Here is an 18,356-nt window from a genome sequence, read left to right as displayed (position 1 = left end):
TTGAAAGCTGGGAGAACTGCCACCTTTAATTCAAATTTCCCTCCATCTGTTGTTCTGTGGGATTTGGCTTGAAAAAGTGCAGAAGGAGGAAAAGGAGCTGTCTGTGAAGCAGCAGACAGTAAACTCTGCTTAAGAGCAGAACCACATTTTAATTGACTTTTTTTGAGGTTCTGAAACAACCAGGCAACGTGTTAGAACTGGAAATGCCTAAATGACAGTAGCTGGCAGTAACACCTGGCAACTTCAGGGTGTTTTGTGAACATCATTTTACCTCTGTCTGCAGACAGTAAAAAGTTGAAAGAACTTGTTGGAAGTCGTGTGCACTTGGACTTTGGTTCCTTTTGTGTCTCCGTTTCAAGTAGTCAGCCTCAGTAAAGATTCCTCTTTGGTGGTATGTGTGGTGGTGATCAGTATTGACTTGAACAGAAGGTCATGATGAAACAAATGAACTTTAAAGGAAGGACTTAGTAAAGCTGTAAAGAATTCTACAAGAGTTGTTTGTTAAATGAAAGTCAAGAAATGCTATAACTCATGTTTCCTGTGGTTTGGATGTGACTCCTTTGCTTTAAGGCATGCTTTTACTGCCGCTTATGCGATTGCATGCTTTATTTGCTGTAGTTGGTTGTTCTGTGAGACCCACTGGATAGGTTTTAGACATGCAGTTTGAGATCAGGAGTGACTTTCTTTCTTAAGCATGCTTGCCCAGGTGTTGCGCACATATGCGAGCCTGGCTCCTTGGGTTTCTGTTCCAGAGGAGCTCTCTTACTGCAGACTGAGCAGCCAAGAACTCAGGCTGGCTTCTGTAGTACAGAGTTTTTGAGCTCACCTGAGAAACCCGATTCAAGTGGCTTGCTTTAATATCATGTGGGAACTTGTCTGGAAAACAATAAATAGATATGTTGTTGGAGAGCTTTGTTCAAATTCATCAGCTGAGAAACTCTTTTCTCACCTTGTAGCAAAAACTTGTGTGGGACAGCGTGAGAAGTCTGTGGTGAAGGGGGAGGGCTGTTTTGTTTGGAGATACAAAGGGCTTGAGATGCCGCAGGAGTAGATAAATGAGCCTGTGCCCAGATGAGGTTTAGGCCAGTGTGGCTGGAGTGGAATGTAAGTTGGCCTTAGTCCAGTTTTAGTGGTTGCAATCAAGTTACAGGCTATACTGTGATCCGCATGCACCAGCAGCTGTAACTTTGGTATTTTCTAGCTCTCAAATCCCACTTTTCATTCTTGTCAACATTCGTTTTAGTGTGGTGGCTTGTCCCTTCCTAATCTTCTTGTAGATGTGTATTTCTTCTTAAAAGCCGAGAAGAGGGATTCTGTCACAAGCCTTGCTGACAGCTGCAGTGATGATTCAGCAGGGTTGGAGCTGCTGAATCCTCTACTTGGACCGCTCTGTCTTGGGGACTAGAGTACCTAGGGGCAGTATAGATTGCCATATTCTTGGGTGGACCAACATCAGTCAAATACAGTTTGCCATGTGTTTTATGGATTGTTGTTGAGAGCAGAGGAATAGTGAGACTTGGAAGTTTTGAGTTTCTGTCCAGGCTGTATAAAGGGTGTGCTCTGCAGTCCTCGCTTAAAAACAAGACCGCTGCTGCTGTGCTCCTCCAGCTCCTGGTTTCCCTGTTTTCAATCTGGATGCCCCCGGACCAATGCTTGTTCTTACCACTCTCTTGTTTTTGTTATCACTCTATGCAGTCCACACTCTGCTCCTTGCTCTTCTAGCCTATTTCCTTACGTAGTAAACTCTAGGCTGTTCCCTGGTTTAGAGTCTCTTCCTTTCTCTGTGCACACTGTCTTAACTGCAGCTCCCAATCTGATCTGCCTTTCTAGCTCGTGGGAGAGGAGTCAAGGAGGGAATACCAAAAGTCCACATGGACTCAAGCTGTGGCAGAAGGGTGCTGTGGCTGAGGAGGGTAGAGCTGCTTGTGGACTCTGCTGAGCTTCAGGTTTCTACTTCAGAAAACAGCCTTCTCTCACTCTCATTGCCTGTTCTAAAACAAAGTTCTGCAGTTATGTGCAAAAACCTCTTCATTCTTTTGCCCTTTCTCTTTGGCTTTGCTCTTGAAAACACTCAGTCCATGTTGTGCAGAGTATCTCTGGGATGTTCACTCGTAAAATCTGTATCCAGTATAGGACTGTTCAGCTGAAATGGACTGATACTGGAAAAATGAAAAGCAACTGAAAATAGGTTTCATAGGAAGTATCAAGCCTCTGGTAACAGGACGGGCACTGACCTCGGTTGTGGCACGTCAGACACCTTCAGAGTACAGGAGCAGGAAACCAGCTGGTTTGAGAGTGGACTTCCTTCCCCCTCAATTCCAGGAGCCTTCTTGGTGCTCTTTTAAGAAGAAGCTCCACTCTCGACGGGGGGTGGATGCCTGATACTTCATCCTTTGCCCTTAGTTCTTAGTATTGCACATAAATACTTGTGTTCCAAGGGGACCAAGCAAGCAGTAGTGTGCAGGATCCAGCCAGGTTGACCCCTGTGTGTGAATCCTGTTGTGTTTATCACTGCTTGAGAGCTGTATGTTGTTCCCTCTGCTTCTTCAGACTCGAGACTTGCACTCCCTGTATTTGTTTCCATAGTGATTTTGCCAGTTGGCAAAAGCAGTGTTAGGCTGACCTCTTACTACTGGAATGGAGCACTGTTGTCAGTGTGGTTTCAAAAACTTATCTGTCATTCCTAAGAGGGCATAAACGAGCAGTTTGCTTGGTAAATACTGCAGATAGCTGAGAACAGTCTGATAGTCCCCTTCCAGAAAAGGGAGATGCCAGGCTTTAGTGTTCTTAAACATCTAGAGTTTAACAGCCAATATCCATCAAACCTGCAGTACACAGCTCTCTTGTCTTAATAGCTTAAGATTTAAATGATTAAAACATATTGCAGTTCCAAATGGAAGGGATTCCCCTGATGCCACTGGAAGCTCTTGAATTTATGAAAGAAATTGGGATTATATCTAATTGTGATTTGCAGGTGTTATTTCATGTCATCAGCAAGTGAGGTAACTGCCTGAAAATACTAATCTCTATGCAAAACTCCTGGATGTGTGATTAGACTGTAGGGTTTTGGAGAGGGTGGAAATGTGTTTTGATTCAAACCCCACCATTTGTCATCCAAGTAAAGCATCTTTCTGTAGGCCAAACTCTGTCAAATAAATGTGTGTTTGTTATCAAGGTTCTGTTGTTTCTGAACTTCATGAAAGCACAGATTTATAATGGTAATACCAAATGTTGGTTCCAGTTGTGCAGCTGTAAACCTAAACCAGTTTTACTAAAAATGTGTGGAGTTTTCCAGAATAACCCAACAGAATTTGTCCTGTATTTTAAAATGATCTTGCCATGTCCTAGGGCTCATTCTGTACCAGAAAGTTCTTTCTCTTCATCAGGAAACTTGATATCTTGTCTATGTTGGGTTTGCACCCCAGTGAACCCTGACTCAGGTCCATTAATGCAGTAAAATTAGATTAGCTGAGCTCATGTGATGCAAGTGATGCCTTCTCAGTTCTGTCAGCTTCATGACTTTGTAGAGGAATCTTCAGCACACGACCAGTTCTGTCTCTTGGACCAATTTTTGTTAGTGGTGATGCTTACACACATAAAAAGAGAGGAAGGGTGTTAGAGCACCTCTGCTATGGAGACGGGCAGAGAGCTGGGGTTGTTCAGCCTGCAGAAGAGAAGGCTATGGGGAGCCTTTAGAGCAGCCCCCAGTGCCTAAAGGGGGGCTATAGGAAATCTGGGGAGGAGCATTTTACAAGGGCATGTAGTGAGAGGACAAGGGGGAATGGCTTTAAACTGAAAGAGGGGAGATTTATATCAGATATCAAGAAGAAATTCTTCCCTGTGAAGGTGGTGAGACACTGGCACAGGGTGCCCAGAGAAGCTGTGGCTGCCCCATCCCTGGCAGTGTTCAAGGCCAGGTTGGACACTGGGGCTTGGAGCAACCTGCTCTAGTGGAAGGTGTCCCTGCCTGTGGCAGGGGTTGGAACTGGATGATCTTTAAGGTACCTTCCAACCCAAACAATTCTGTGATGCTATGAAAAGTGAACAGAAATGTATGTGTTGTAGCAAGATTCAGCCTTGTCACTTGAACAAGTGACAGAATAGATGTTTCCCTCGCTGCTCAAGTGGTGAGGGATGGATATGGCCCCTCACTCAGTAGCTGTGTGTGCTCCTACATGGTGACAAGGCCAGTTCCTGGGAGCCCTCAGCTCCTCAATGCCTGGCACATGCTCTCTTTGCAGGCAGCTTCTTACTGATGTCCTGACATAAAAAACACCCCAGTGTGGCTGCCTGCTGCAGCACAGCTGTATCCTCCAGGAAGAAGAATACCCTCCTAGAACCATGAGTGTAGACATTGCCTCCAGGGTAGTGCAGAAGAGCAAACAGCTTTCCCTTCAAGGTCCCTGTCTCCTAAGTATTCCAGTGCGGAAGAGGTACAACAATGTATGCTTCTTGGATTAGCTCCCTAGCAGTTGTGAATGGTATACAATGGTCATCTTCAGTGTGTACTATTGAATAAAATTCCACTGTGCTGGAATAAAATTAATTGAAACATATCAGATTAAGTAAACTGAGCTTGTTATCACAGCTAGGCTTTGTCAAGCTTAACTTCAGCTTTCCAAATCAGGCAGCCACCCTAACCTCAGTGTGGGATTCCCAGGTAGTTGGTGAGAGTATGTTGACCAAGACATGGGACGACTTTTCTCCTTACCTGTAAAGGAAACCAGTATCTGCACTTTCTAGGTGGGCATATTGCACAAAATGCATCGTACGCCACATCCTTGGCTGGGTTTCTTAATGTGGGAGCATGTAGAATAAGCAGCTGTCCCAGGGTGCAGAGTTAAGCTGGGAGTGTTGTTCTTGGCAGGTGTTTGAACATCCACAAACATTCCTGCAGGTTTATTTTGTCTTTGTTTTTCCCCAGGGAAGGATAGCATGTGCCAATGTCCTAAGTGACCTTTATGCCATGGGGGTCACAGAATGCGACAACATGTTGATGCTGCTTGGAATTAGCAATAAAATGACAGATAGGGTAAGATTTTTCACTACTTTCTTTTGAAGGAAGTCCCAAACAGCTGAACATCTTGGAATGTCTTTACCTTCAGTGTACTTTCTCCTCAAAATTTGAACCCTTTTAAAGGAGAGATGGTTTTATTGAATGTTTCAGTTCATAGCTTGGGTCTTGTCTCATAAACATTCTGACTTCACTTGCTAAAGGCTTGGGTTTTTTGTGGCATTGTAATCTGCTGCTGCTAATACCTTCATGTCCACCAAAATGGGGTCTCTGCCTCCATTGTCAATTCAGGACAATATTGCTCCAGTGCAGCATTTGATTACCAATTCCTCCATCAATCTAGATGGATACTTATGGTCTGTAACAGCTCTCTGAAGCAGGAAAAAAATGAAATAATTTCTTTTTTCCTTTTTTTTTTTTTTTATTTTTGCTTTCTCCTTTTCTTCCCCATGGAAGTTACAGGCATGTGTTTTGCCCTAGAAAAAAAGGGATGTTTAGTCTTAGAAGTAAGTTGAAACTTCACTGGTTAGTGGAGGCTAAATGCAGCTTGGTTCAGCTTTGCCTTACTGCGTTGTGCTGCAGTGCTGTGGCTGTACCTGGTTACAACAGCAGGATAGTTGTTCTGAGTTTCCAGAACTCTGATTTCTTTACTTGTATGTGACTTTTTGGAGACTCTTTCTTCAGTGTAAGAGTGTCTCTTCATTTCTATTACATAGAGCTGTAAAACCATAGCTCTGTGTGGTAATATGGCCATTTTCAGGAGGCCAGCCTCTTCTTGGGGCTGGCTTTTCTGTCACGAGTTATTTGGCTGCAGTGATTAAAGCCCTCAACCAGTCTTGAAATGACTAGTACTGCTGTGTATGGAACTCTGACTTCTGTTTTAATCTCTAGGAAAGAGACAAAGTGATGCCTCTAATTATCCAGGGTTTCAAAGATGCAGCAGAAGAGGCAGGAACATCTGTTACTGGTGGCCAAACAGTGTTAAATCCCTGGATTGTTTTAGGAGGAGTGGCCACGACAGTCTGTCAGCCTAATGAATTTATAATGTAAGTTAAATCACTAAACAATCAAAGGCACTGGCCTGAAGGGATACAGTAAAAATCCTTTAAATACTCTGTTGTGATCTTGTGATCTGTCTCCTGATGAATAAAGCAGTCCCTTCTCCTGCTCCCATTTGTCCTTAGTGCTCAAGAGATACCGCATCTTGTGTACATATTTGCTTTCTTAAACAGGATGTCCTTTTACTTTTCCCTATCCTCCAGTATCTTTTGATCCTATTCTCCTTTTGACAGGAGAGTTATGCTTCTGACCTTTAAAGGTACTGAAGCCTGGTTTTGGACATAAATTTCTGTCATATTTACACATCCATTTTAAACCATCTCCCAATTAGCCTATTAATGGCTGCAGAGAACTACAGAATTGCTGTCTTTACAGCTTTGTGTCCATTTAACAGTAGCTGATTTTGAACGTCCCACTGTGGCATGTTACACTACACAAATGAATTTGTTCATGGTCCTAGTGCTGGTTATCTTATGCCCCAAATAAGGTCAGTCTTTTTCCCTATCCTATCTTAAATCTCCAGTAAACTGAAAGAAAAGATGTAATGTCATGTGTCTGACTGCAAACATTCTTGTATTCCAAGAAAGATTAGCACTTTTAAACAAGTCTGCAGCATTTTGCTCAATAATGTGCATGGCAATGAGTCCCAAAGTGTAATCCTGCCATTAGTCAGTTTAGCTGTGGAACAAGATACATGGGTCTGTGAAAACATAACTATCAGCACTTATTCCTAATAACGTGTGTGAATCTCACTGTGTAATTGATATATGAATTCTTTGTTTTCAGGCCAGACAATGCAGTGCCAGGAGATGTGCTTGTATTAACTAAACCCTTGGGAACACAAGTGGCTGTAGCTGTTCACCAGTGGCTAGATATTGTGAGTACACTGCAAAAAAAAGAACTAGGGAAGAGGGGTGTGAATTAAAGGTGACCTTCTTCATTCCCTCAAAATGGCAAAGTTCAGTGGTGTAATAAGTACACTGAGGGAGTGATCTACCACGTCTTGCTCCTCCTTCCTCAATGTCTCAGCCTAACCTGCTTATATACAAAGTTCCTTTGGAATCAAGGCAGTTTGCTGTTTTGTGGTTAGTGAGCCAATCTTAATTGCATCTAATTCTTAGTTAGTTCTCAAGTATTGCTGTAATAAACAACATTGTTTATCAACAGAACAACAGACTGGAACCCTGGGTAAAATTACGCCCTCCTCCACCTGCTAAAGTAATCGGCAAAAGCTTATTTATGTCAATTAGGCTAAGATTGCTGTCTGTGTTCATGGGCTTTCTGCCTCTGTATGTGGAAATGTATCTACGTTTCACATGTATTACCCTGTGCATTCAGTAAGAATATTTCTAGCAGCATTATGTATATAGACATACTTCCATCTGTTACTTCAGGCAAAAATGTAACTACTGAACTGAAAAGTGACTGCAAAATTGGCATCTGCTTATGTTGTCTGGCTCCCAGTCATGTGTCTTCAGGATGAGAACTGCTCAGTTTACACTTTAAAAAGATCCATCTTTTCTACTTTTGGGACTGCTGAGCCAATAGACTGGCAGAGGAGTGAGCTGGAATCTACTTAGTTTTGGCAGTTAGCCACTACATTGTCATTTGAATTCTAATTACACAGCTCGTGTTGGCAAAAGTGGGAAAGAACCAGCTTAAACTATCATTGAAGTCTGAAGTGTGAGCAACAAGAAAAAGTCTTTTTCTCCTTCTCCATAGGGCCTAGACTGGCAATTCTGACCTCAGCAGAATCCTGCATTTTCCTATCAGATATAAAGATCAGGGCCTCAGATAATCTTGATATGAAAATGAAGTGAAAGAACAAGACACCAATTTTACAGTATGTTTTCTGGCCATAATCTTCTTAACATATGTGTTATTGTGCTGACAAAGAGACTTGCAAATTAAGGACATTCTGAATTTCCACATATTTCAAGTACTTTTAATTTCCTTGACTGTCAACCAGAAACACCTTCTGGTCTGATAAATGAGGACAACAAGGAAATCAATCCTCTTATTACATGTAAACAGAATATATCTTTGATTGTGGTAGGAAAATCTCTGAGTAGCTGTGCTGCCTTTTTTTTGGCTTTGTTCCGTGAAAGAGCAGGGAAAGTGAAACTAGAATTACCCATCACAAATTCACCCATAAATCAAATTTTGATAGGGAATTTGACATGGTATTAAAAAGTATGTGGGAGAAGGTCCATAATACAGCAAGTTTTTGTATAGGCAAGAAAGGAAAACTGGAGCGTAGAGAGATGTGGCTGCAACACAAAAAAACAAACACCAAAACAACCTAAAAGCTGAGTTTTTTTAACCAGAGCAGTAACAAATGAGCTCCCAGTAACAAGTGAAAGGAAGATCCATAAAGAAACAAAACTTACCCTCCTTGCTTGGTAGCTGCCAGCATTATTGCAGTCAGGCCCCAGCTGTGTTCCTGGCAGCAGCTGTAGGGTGCAAAGGAAGAGACTGCAAAGAGTGTGCAGGGAGCTGGGCCCCACTGAGGGCTGGGTTAGGGATGTGCTGGGGGTGATGGAACTGTTCACTGTGGTTTCAGCTGCCAGGCTGATGATCTGGATTGATTCAGCTGGGCCACAGCTGGGGACTGGCATCCCTTTGCCTTTTCCTCTTTCAGCTAAAAAGCAAGATAGGGCTTGCTGTGCTGTGCCCCTTCAGAAAGGGTTCTACAGACCCTTCTTTCGAAATCTAAGCTTGCTTTTACAAGTTGTTTAGGGATTTTCATGAACTTTTCTGCCTTTGTTTCCGTTTTACTAACCAAAGAATGTAATTGCTATAGTGGAGAGGAGCTTAATTTGTATCTTACCTGTGTTTGTGGCTCTTCCAGCCTCCACCTCCACCTTGAGCAGCTCATTTGTAATATCTATGGAATGGCCTTGTGGCTTCAAACATCCTATTCTTACTTACTTCTAGTTCTCTGTTATTTCCAGTACAAAAGAAAAAGCAAATTAAACAAGGTTGTAGTATTGCTTCTAACAGTTAAATGGTTACTTTGTTTCATTCTGAATCTGAGATTACTTCAGGGTCCAACGAACCAACTGCCCTTTATAAAGGTACCTGTTCCTAAATTGCTCTGAGACCCTTTTGGGATGAAAAGCTTTGCTTAAAATGTGATGGAGACATGAATCCATACAAGACACCAGAGAATAGGTGGAAGGAGATCCTGGTATTAAACTGGTATTAAAGGAAGTTTATGAAACTGCCTTAGTCCTAACTCACTAGAGCAATTACATCCTGCCTTAGTATGCATTCCTCAGACCTGGACTTGTGGATGTCAGTGGCCTTTCCTGATCAAAGTGTCCAGATGGGAGATCAAGAATTTTTCCTTAAAGGCCCAAGAAGCCAGAGATTACAAATCTCAACGTCAGCCACAAAGTTCTGTTTACTTGGCTGCCAGAAAGTTGCTTTGAAGAAGTTCTTTGCCCTGGGGTAGGGTATTCCACTCCTCTCTGCTGCTGAAAGCTTAGTGCCTAATTGATCTTTCAGTTCACTTTGCTTAGGAACAGCAGAGTAGAGCACCACCTCTGACCGATGAACCTTTGCCCCTCTGAGTTAAAAAAAAAACCCAAACATTTAGCTGAGTTAAAAAAGTACATTTTGGCTGAAGGGATATTAAGTGGTAAAGGTGTATTTTAAAATACACATCTGCAAATCTAAAAGAATGATCTTTATTTTGTCCATTAGCCAGAAAAGTGGAATAAAATCAAACTAGTGGTAACGCAAGAAGATGTAGAACTAGCGTACCAGGAGGCGATGATGAATATGGCACGACTGAACAGAACAGGTAAGAAGAGAGGCGTGTGTTGGGGAGGCAAATGGGAGATGGGGTTTATCCAGTTCCATACTTAATTCCATTTCATTGCCACAGGGAAGTGTGACACAGCCACTTCATCCCTCCTGCCCCATAGTTCTGTCGTTCACTGTTTGTGAAGCAAGCAATTTAAAATCAAACACCCTCTTTTAATTACACAGCAAAAGCACAAATGCTGCTGGAGATGATTATGACTCATGTGAATGCTGCAAGTAACATCCCAGTGAGTTAGAGGATGTTTTAAAGGGCAATATATTGGATTTGTTCCTTATTTTCTGAGCCTGGAGAACTTGTGAGGCCTGATTGGAAAAATTCAGAATAAAAAAGGCAAAGCTTTTCAGTTTTGTACACTTCAATTTAAATTACTGCTTTTTAATTTTCTTATGTCATGTGCTTCACAAAGTGTGGAATGTGTAGCACATGGTTGTTGGGGGGTTTTGGAGTTTTCCTCTTCTGTTTTCATAGGTGTTTGTGGTGTTTTGTTTGTGTGTTTGTTTCTTTTAAGTTTGCTTTTATCCTGGAAATTTTAGTCCAGGATTTTCCTTCTTTGTTCAAAGTACCCTTGGAGGAGTGGAGAATTGAACTAGGTGTTCCGTTACTTCTCAGTTGGAGGAACAGGGATAATGAAATAGCTCTTCTCCCATTTTATTCAGTTTTCATTTGGCATTTGTTGTCATGTCACTGGTTTTTCATTCTTTCTCTAAGTATTCCAGGACAAATAAATGACCAGGATTGTCTTGTAGAAAAGAACTGGGGTCCTACTCACATATATAGAAGCAGCAAAGAAGGGCAAAACATTCTTGGTTTTGTTTTGTCCACTTACTCTTGTCAGGCACCTTTAACAATACTTAAATATTTTTAATAGGAGCCATTGTCCTTCATGCAGAGGTACCCTTTTCCCACCCAGGGCTCTGTAGCTGTAAATGCCCAGGAATTCCATGAATGCATAGATGGGAAGCTGGGGCCCTTCTCTCAGGACCTGCAGGATTTGATCTTAAGCTTTAAACTCAAGTGTTCAGAACTTAAGTTCTGATGTGATGGCTTTATGGAGTGGCAGGGGAAGAGATGTGAGAGAACTGACTCGAATAAACCTGGTCCTTGCCCTTACTGAAGCAAAGCTGAGCTCAGAACCTCTCTGGCTCTCAACTTTGGATCTGCAGCAAATCCCTAGTTCTATAGACTAATACAAATTAGTAGCACATGTCTAATGGAGCATGCTCATAAATATAACTGCAGTGCTGAATTTTCAGCATGATTTAATACCTTAAATAGAACTTTTTTATGGGTTAAATCAGTATTGGTGAACTCCAGTTCCCTTCAACCATGATTACTTACTTTATTAATTTAAACAGTAACCCAATTTGAATTAAAGGTATGCAACTTCATTGAAACTATGCATAATGTTGTTGAAGCATTGCTTTGCCTCATAACTTCCTTTCTGGTTTGGTTTTGGTTTTTCTCTCCCTCTCTTGTAGCTGCTGGACTCATGCACACCTTCAACGCTCACGCAGCTACAGACATTACAGGGTTTGGAATCCTTGGGCATGCACAGAACCTTGCCAAGCAGCAGCGAAATGAGGTGTCCTTCGTTATTCACAACCTTCCTGTTCTTGCTAAGATGGCTGCTGTCAGTAAGGCTTGTGGAAATATGTTTGGCCTCATGCACGGGACTTGTCCGGAGACTTCGGGTAGGTGACACTTGTACCACTCTCTTCCTTCCCCACACCTCCACATTAGAATTTAGTAACTTTACAAATGTACAAACCATGTGTTTTGCATTCAAAACCACAGTTGGTTTGGCATACAGCCAAGCTAATGAGCATTATTAGCCACACAACTGTTCACAATTCACTTGTTCAGTCTAACTTCCAAACCACCATCCTATTCTGAATGCCTTCTGCTTCCTTATGAAACAGTATTACACAAACCCTTGCTGTATCTAGAACATTTGGCAGTTAGAAGTTAGTGATGATTCTGAATTCTTTTGAAACCTGATTTGTTATATTAGCTGTTAACTCCAGAACAGCAAATAGCTGAAATTCCCAGCACTGCTGACAGGCTTTTCTCCACAGTAAAGCCACCTGCAGTAGGTTTGCCAGCCAGATGAGTATGGGTTTGGTTCTCATTATGGGTATGTGTGAAGTTTAGTGCTGAATGGACCAGTCTTGGTGACTGGGGGCTTCTGTTCACAGAATACAGACACCCAAGAATATAGATATTTTTTTTTTCCCTTATATTTATGAAATCTGACATTAAGGGACTGTGACTCGCAGCAAAGAAAAGAAAAAAGAAAAATAATTTGTTCTCTGATCCACTCGTTTCACTTGAGTTCTCTATTTAAAAGTGCTGCCACTCACAATATGATCCTATGACAATGAATACAACAGATGTGTACTGAGAATCGGGGTATGGACAAACAGTTAAGCCACCATCAGGTGATAAGAACTTCTGATGGGTTAGAGATTGCCCTGTTATTAGTGTAGGCCACTTTGCCAACTGGCTTGATCACTGTCTTCTCCTGGATGTGTTTATGCTTTCCCTTGAATCTTCTGTCCTGTTCTATTTTGTTTATCTTGTTTAATCTCACTTCTTTTGGGGAAATGGAGAAGATGTAGCAACAAATCTGTCTTTTTCTCTTGTCTCATTTCCCCACCCTCTTCCTGCTCTCCAAAAGTGTTATCCAAGTTCTCTGCAGCTCACAACTGAGGGGGCCTCTTGAAGCAAAACAGTCTGAAGATCTGGAAAGAAGCGTCACAGTGAGAGCCATAAACTTCCCCCCTAGTGAATACACAGCTTACCAGGATCTGCTGAACTGTTCCTTAGCCATCTGTATTTAAACAGACACTCTGTCTTACAGCGACAGTGTGGCTCAGATGATGTGTAATAGGATATGGGACATGAATCCTTTCAAGAGTTCAAATCCACTGTCAGTCAGCAGGGACCAGAAATATCTGGTGGCACTTTGGCAAGCTGCGTCAGTAAGGTTGGTAGTACCAGACAGATTCTTACTACCCAGGAGCCTGCACAACCAGAGCACTAGTAGCATTTGGTGTTGGTTGCAAGGAGTCCAAAACATAGCATGGGCACAGATCTGGGATTGCAAGATGCTCTTTCAGACGAGTGGCTGTGGCAGAGGTTTGTATGGGAATGGTTATGGAATGCTGCAGTCTTCAGAGCTGCCTGTCTTGCACCCTGGGGATATCCAGTTCTGTCCTTCCACTGAAGGAATATAAAGCAGCGCGGATGTCCGCACTGCTGGCAGAGTACTTGGAAGTGGAAAACAGCTGACTTGGAATTTCTTCTGGGACTGAGCAGGAGGTGTCTTTGAAGTGCTGACAGGTTTCAACATAGATGCTGATGGGAAAACCAGGACATATCTGGTCATTTGTGAACTTTGGGTGCCTCAAACATGTATATTTGATTTCATCACAGCGCTGCATTTCTTGCATTAGAGGTGGCTGGAGGGATTTGTTACAGGGCTGTGTCTGCTAAGTGTTAGAAAGATCCATAGCCACGTGGATGCAATAGCTCTGCTCTGAAAGCTCTGTAAGTGCATTCCCATAGGCTTTCAGCTTATGCTGGATAGCCTGACACATTGCAGCAATGTGTGTTAGTTTGGGCACAGTGTGCTGGGATGGCTCCTTAGCACTCAGACCTGGGCTGTTAACACACTTCATGTCCTGGGATTGATTTACATGAAGCATCTGCCTTGCTGTGCCTGTATACTCAGTTGTGAGGATGCCTTCTGGGGGAGCTGCTCAGGGCTACTCATACCACAGTACACATACACTCTTTCGCTATTGGCTTAAACTTCCAGAAATGCTGTCTGTGGCTTCTTCATCTGGGAACAGATGTTTTTCAGCAGTGGGAAGGCAATGAGAAATTTACTGGAAAACAGTTTGGATATTAAGACTCTTGTGTGGTTTTTTTTTTCAGTGCACATTTGTTGGGCACCTGTTGACAAAAGTCAGTGTTGGAAGGATCTATGATGTGATCTGTTCCATCCTCCAGGCACTCTTGCTTATGGTGTATTTTCTTCAGATTGCCATTTTACATGATTTTACACTCTCTTTTAGGTAACTCTCTGGCAATAGCTAAAGCTGCAGTCAGGCAGTTTGTTTCAGAAGAATTAGTTCTGTGTATTAGACTGGCTATTTGCAGAAACAAGTTAGAGTTACTGTGTGGGGTATTTATACATGTGTGTATTTTTGTCAGTCCTGATAACTTCAGAAGCTGTTGAATGGTGTCAGCCACCTTTTTTAGTGTAGTAGAAGTATCTCAGCAACTTAGTGTTTGTGCCGACTTTGTGGAAACAGGCAGATGGGTAGAAAAGAAGGGCTGTGGTAGTGCCTGACAAGAGGCAAGGAATTATCTCATCCTTTCATAAGTCACTTTGGGAGGAAGCCATTAGTAGGAGCAAGGACAACTTGGTTTCAATTGTCTGTTCTGCTTTTGAAGTCTTCAGTGTCCACTTCCCTGCTTGCAAAACAGCTGTTAAAACAGCAATGTTCAAAACCTCTTACCCAAAAATAAACCTTCATTTTTAAAAGTAAGGTAAATGAGGGCAGACACCAAGTACCTGCATCCTTCCAGCCCCCAACAGCAAAATGCAGCCAACTCTCAAATTGCCACAGCCATTCGTGTATTCAGTCTACAGCTCATGTGCTTTGTCTTCAGCAGTGGCTGATGCAGACCTTAGAAACGTGGCACCGTGAACTGCTGCTTGCTTCAGTGCAAGTGACACTGGGGCTTCATTTTCCACAGGCAACAACTTAAACTCCCTGGGGGTTTGACCTTGCACCGGTGAAGACTTCTTGTGGTTGTCCAGGGGACAAAACCCAGAGCAGCTGGGAACACCGGTAACATAGGCTAGACTACTTAGTGCAATACCTTAAGGACTTACCCAAAGGGTTAAAGAGACTGGTCAATTTAGCAGAAAATAATTAGAATCCCTACATACAGGAATCCTGTTGCCCACTGAGAGTAGCCCACAGCCTTTAATAAGGGTTATTGACCAAGCTGTGGGATTCAGTCAGTGGGTGGGAAGTGATTCTTGATTGGAAACTAGGATTTTGTGCATTTTTTCTGACCTTGCCAAAGAATGCTAACTGGGTATGTGTACAAGTGATGCAAATTAGCAGGAAAAGCGTGTGTGGTGAAAAGATAATGGAGTGAAGGTTACTCTTGTACTCTTCCTTATTTCCTTTTTCACCATACTTCTGTTTCTGTCTTCTGGCTAGTTCGCACATTCTCTGCACTACCACTTGTAAACCTCTTTCCTGACTCGTACCATGACATAAGTTTATCTTCAATTTGATTTAGAGCCTTCCATGGCAGGGGTACATAATTCCTTTGCAATCAGTTTGTGTCTTGCATCTGGAGTAGCTTAAACATTGTCTTCCAAGAGAGAGGCATTTTCTGGTTGGAACACCCATTTGCTTCATATAGAACCTGAAAAATAACTGTCACAGCTCCACACATCCTCATATACAATTCTCATTTCAGTAATTGCTTCTTCCTCACAGTCTCTTTAGTCACTACGAGAGGACTGTTTGCTTGGAAAAGCAAAATAAAGGTGCCCAAGGTGATGATAAGCTGTCCAGGGGCCACAGAGGAGGAGGTGGCACCCAGCTTAGGGTGGCTGGCTCAGCAGGTGCCCTTTCACCCCCAGGGTTGGCTCAGAGCTGATGGCACCGTTTGTGCTGCTGGCTGATGCCCATCTGCCCTTTGCCCCGACCAGAAGACTTGGGGTCAAATAACTCCTTAAGAGTAAGCAAGGTTCAGCGTGTGCCCAAATTCCTGTTTGTGTAAATGTTCTCTCTTGTCCAAGTTCTTCTATGTTTTCCAATGGGAGAAGATAGTTTAACATCCCTTACAAGAGGCTACTGTGTGTCAGAATATAGCATAGTGTATAGACATGAGCTGTGCAGTGCTTTGAGCTTTAATCAGAATTACAGACTGGTTTGGGTTGGAAGGGACCTTAAAGCTCATCCAGTTCAAACCCTCTGCCACGGGCAGGGACACCTTCCACTAGAGCAAGTTGCTCCAAGCCTCTGTGTCCAACCTGTCCTTGAACACTGCCAGGGATGGGGCAGCCACAGCTTCTCTTGGCAACCTTTACCAGTGCCTCACCACCCTCACAGGAAGACCTTCCTAAGATCTAATCTGAATCTCCCTTCTTTCAGTTCAAATTAAACTCTAATTAAGCATCTGCAGATGAGATCACTGCTCTGGGTTGCAGTGCTTCACATGTTTGCAACATAGCATAAATGTGAAAAAGGGATAGAGAAAAGCAGGATTCTCTTGTAATAAAGGGCAGCACCAAAACACCTAATGATGTGGTCAGAGCCTCCTGCAAGTCTGTGCCAGAGCTGCCAGTGAAACTCATTCTAGTAAATGCACTTGCCAATCTGCCTTTTTCAGTGCTCTTGGTTTTGGAATAGAAGCATTGTTAGGTTTAACAACTGAATGGGGAGCTTGCTCCCTGATTATTGTGCTGCTTCTGAAAAACAGTAGGAAATCAAATATTATTCAGCTGTCTCGGAGGAAAAAATCTCATGGGAAATGCTGAAAAAGGTTAGAAAACTCTGAAACAAAGGGGTCAAAAGGGAGCTCTGGATCAAGCCTCTGTTTCATTTTCTGCTTCTTGCCTTCTCTGATACTAGTCCCTACTCTGCTGAATAGTTTCACTGTGGACAAGAGGATTGCTTGCAGAATCAGCTGCTACCAGTATGTGCTTATAGGTGTCTGAAGATGACCTTTACCCAAAACGCTTCTGTGCAGAAGCGCTTTGCAGTCCTCTGTTGGAAGTTCACAATGCTGATGTTGTTTCAGTATGTCATTTGTTGGCATCAGTAGGGTGTCCTTTTGCCAACATCTTTTGTGCGTGTTTGGCTTCACTTACATAGCCACTAAAAGTGAATCCAGGCACAAACCTCTTTCTGTAAAGCAGGAGCTCAGACTTCCACCATTGTCTTTTCTTGGAGTTTGACAGATTGAAGTCACCAGGTGCTTGTCAAAAGAGGGATCTGGCAGGTCAAGGTTAAAATGCTTTGCAATCAGACCACTTAATGCTCTTTTTTACCTTCACAGGAGGCCTCCTCATCTGTTTACCACGAGAACAGGCAGCACGTTTCTGTGCAGAGATCAAGTCCCCAAAGTACGGCGAAGGCCACCAAGCATGGATCATTGGCATCGTAGAGAAGGGCAACCGCACGGCGCGGATCATTGACAAGCCTCGGATCATCGAAGTTGCGCCTCAGGTGGCCACTCAGAACGTGAATCCCACGCCCGGTGCCACCTCTTAATGTAGATGAAATGGCTGTTTTGTTTTTAAATAGATCTATTCCTTTATCATCCTACAATTTAAAGAACTGTAAAGAGAAAACTTGTTGTGTCTGCACATCTGGTGGCCTTCGGTCAGTTTATGAGTGGATACAATTAATGAAATAAAATCCATTGCCTTTTTTTCCTGTTACATTAACTGAAGATGCACCTAATCTTGAGGCAGCTTCTGAGTTGAGAATTATATTGTTATCCAATACTGTTGATTCATTTTGAATCTTTAGACACTTATCTCTTGCCGCATAGGCTCTTTTTAAAGGTGCTTTCACGTAGCACAGACATTACCAGTAGTAGTGTCAAATAGCAGTTTGTGTCCTTTCATTATATGTATATTTATCATAAGTCTAATTTTGATGCCTTGAGTGATATTCCAGAAAGGCAATAAATTGAGAAGTGACACCATGGGTATACCCAGTAGAAAGAAGGTTGCATGATTACATTCAATCTTTGATTTTTATTTCTATTTCTTTTGGGTTTTGTTGGTGGTGTTCCTTAAGGTTTAGTCTTACCAAGAACATCCACAACCCTGGACATTGCTTGGTAGTGCACTCTCTTTAAACCAGCAAGTGCTGACTTTGCATGGATAGCACTTCAGAGTAGAAGGAGTCAATTTCTAACTTTATTATTTGTAGACCTGACAATATTTACTGTATTATCAATGATTTTTTTCTTTCTTGAGAGTATGGAAAAAATAATTCTTTCTTTCTTTTGCAATGTGATTGGATGTGCTATAGTGCAACAAAGGTTTTTGCAGACCAAAAGGAGGTTCCTGTATAATATTCATTTACAAGTCGCTATATAAATAACTACACAAATAATTTTTAAATATAATCAAACTAAAATAAACCTCTGTTCTGTGGATGGTAGTGTTTAATACATTTTATATTTTGTATAGTGATTACCAGCCTTCTTTTTTTTTTTGTTCTTCCTTTAAAATCAGCAGCTGTTTAGTATAATTCCTTAGTATTATTTTGTTCTTTGCTCAGATACATTTTTCTGCACGCTTTTTGTGATCTGTGTTTAAAATCTACATTGCCAACATTGCAGCTTGGACTTCAGCTTGTTATTCAAAATAAATATTTAATTTTTTTTATTGCTCTTGTA

General features: G+C 42.2%; 1 protein-coding gene across 4 annotated transcripts in view; it reads left to right on the top strand.

Moving 5' to 3' along the window:
- SEPHS1 (selenophosphate synthetase 1) overlaps nt 1–18,356 on the top strand; it is a 25,282-nt gene extending 6,926 nt beyond the window's left edge. For all 4 annotated transcript variants that reach the window (XM_061467241.1, XM_061467243.1, XM_061467242.1 and 1 more), the window contains exons 4-9: nt 4,925–5,032; nt 5,906–6,060; nt 6,860–6,950; nt 9,782–9,881; nt 11,384–11,596; nt 17,001–18,356. In XM_061467241.1, coding sequence (XP_061323225.1) covers nt 4,925–5,032; nt 5,906–6,060; nt 6,860–6,950; nt 9,782–9,881; nt 11,384–11,596; nt 17,001–17,215 — 882 coding nt within the window. In that variant the 3' untranslated portion in view covers nt 17,216–18,356. The remainder of the gene's footprint in view (nt 1–4,924; nt 5,033–5,905; nt 6,061–6,859; nt 6,951–9,781; nt 9,882–11,383; nt 11,597–17,000) is intronic.

Source organism: Pezoporus flaviventris, unplaced genomic scaffold (assembly GCF_033815535.1).
Source record: "Pezoporus flaviventris isolate CSIRO_AGI_PZ_B2104156 unplaced genomic scaffold, CSIRO_AGI_Pfla_v1 ptg000045l, whole genome shotgun sequence".
Taxonomy (NCBI): Eukaryota; Metazoa; Chordata; class Aves; order Psittaciformes; family Psittacidae; genus Pezoporus; species Pezoporus flaviventris.
Note: the sequence above shows the minus strand (reverse complement) of the source record. Positions and strands in the feature narration are given on the sequence as shown.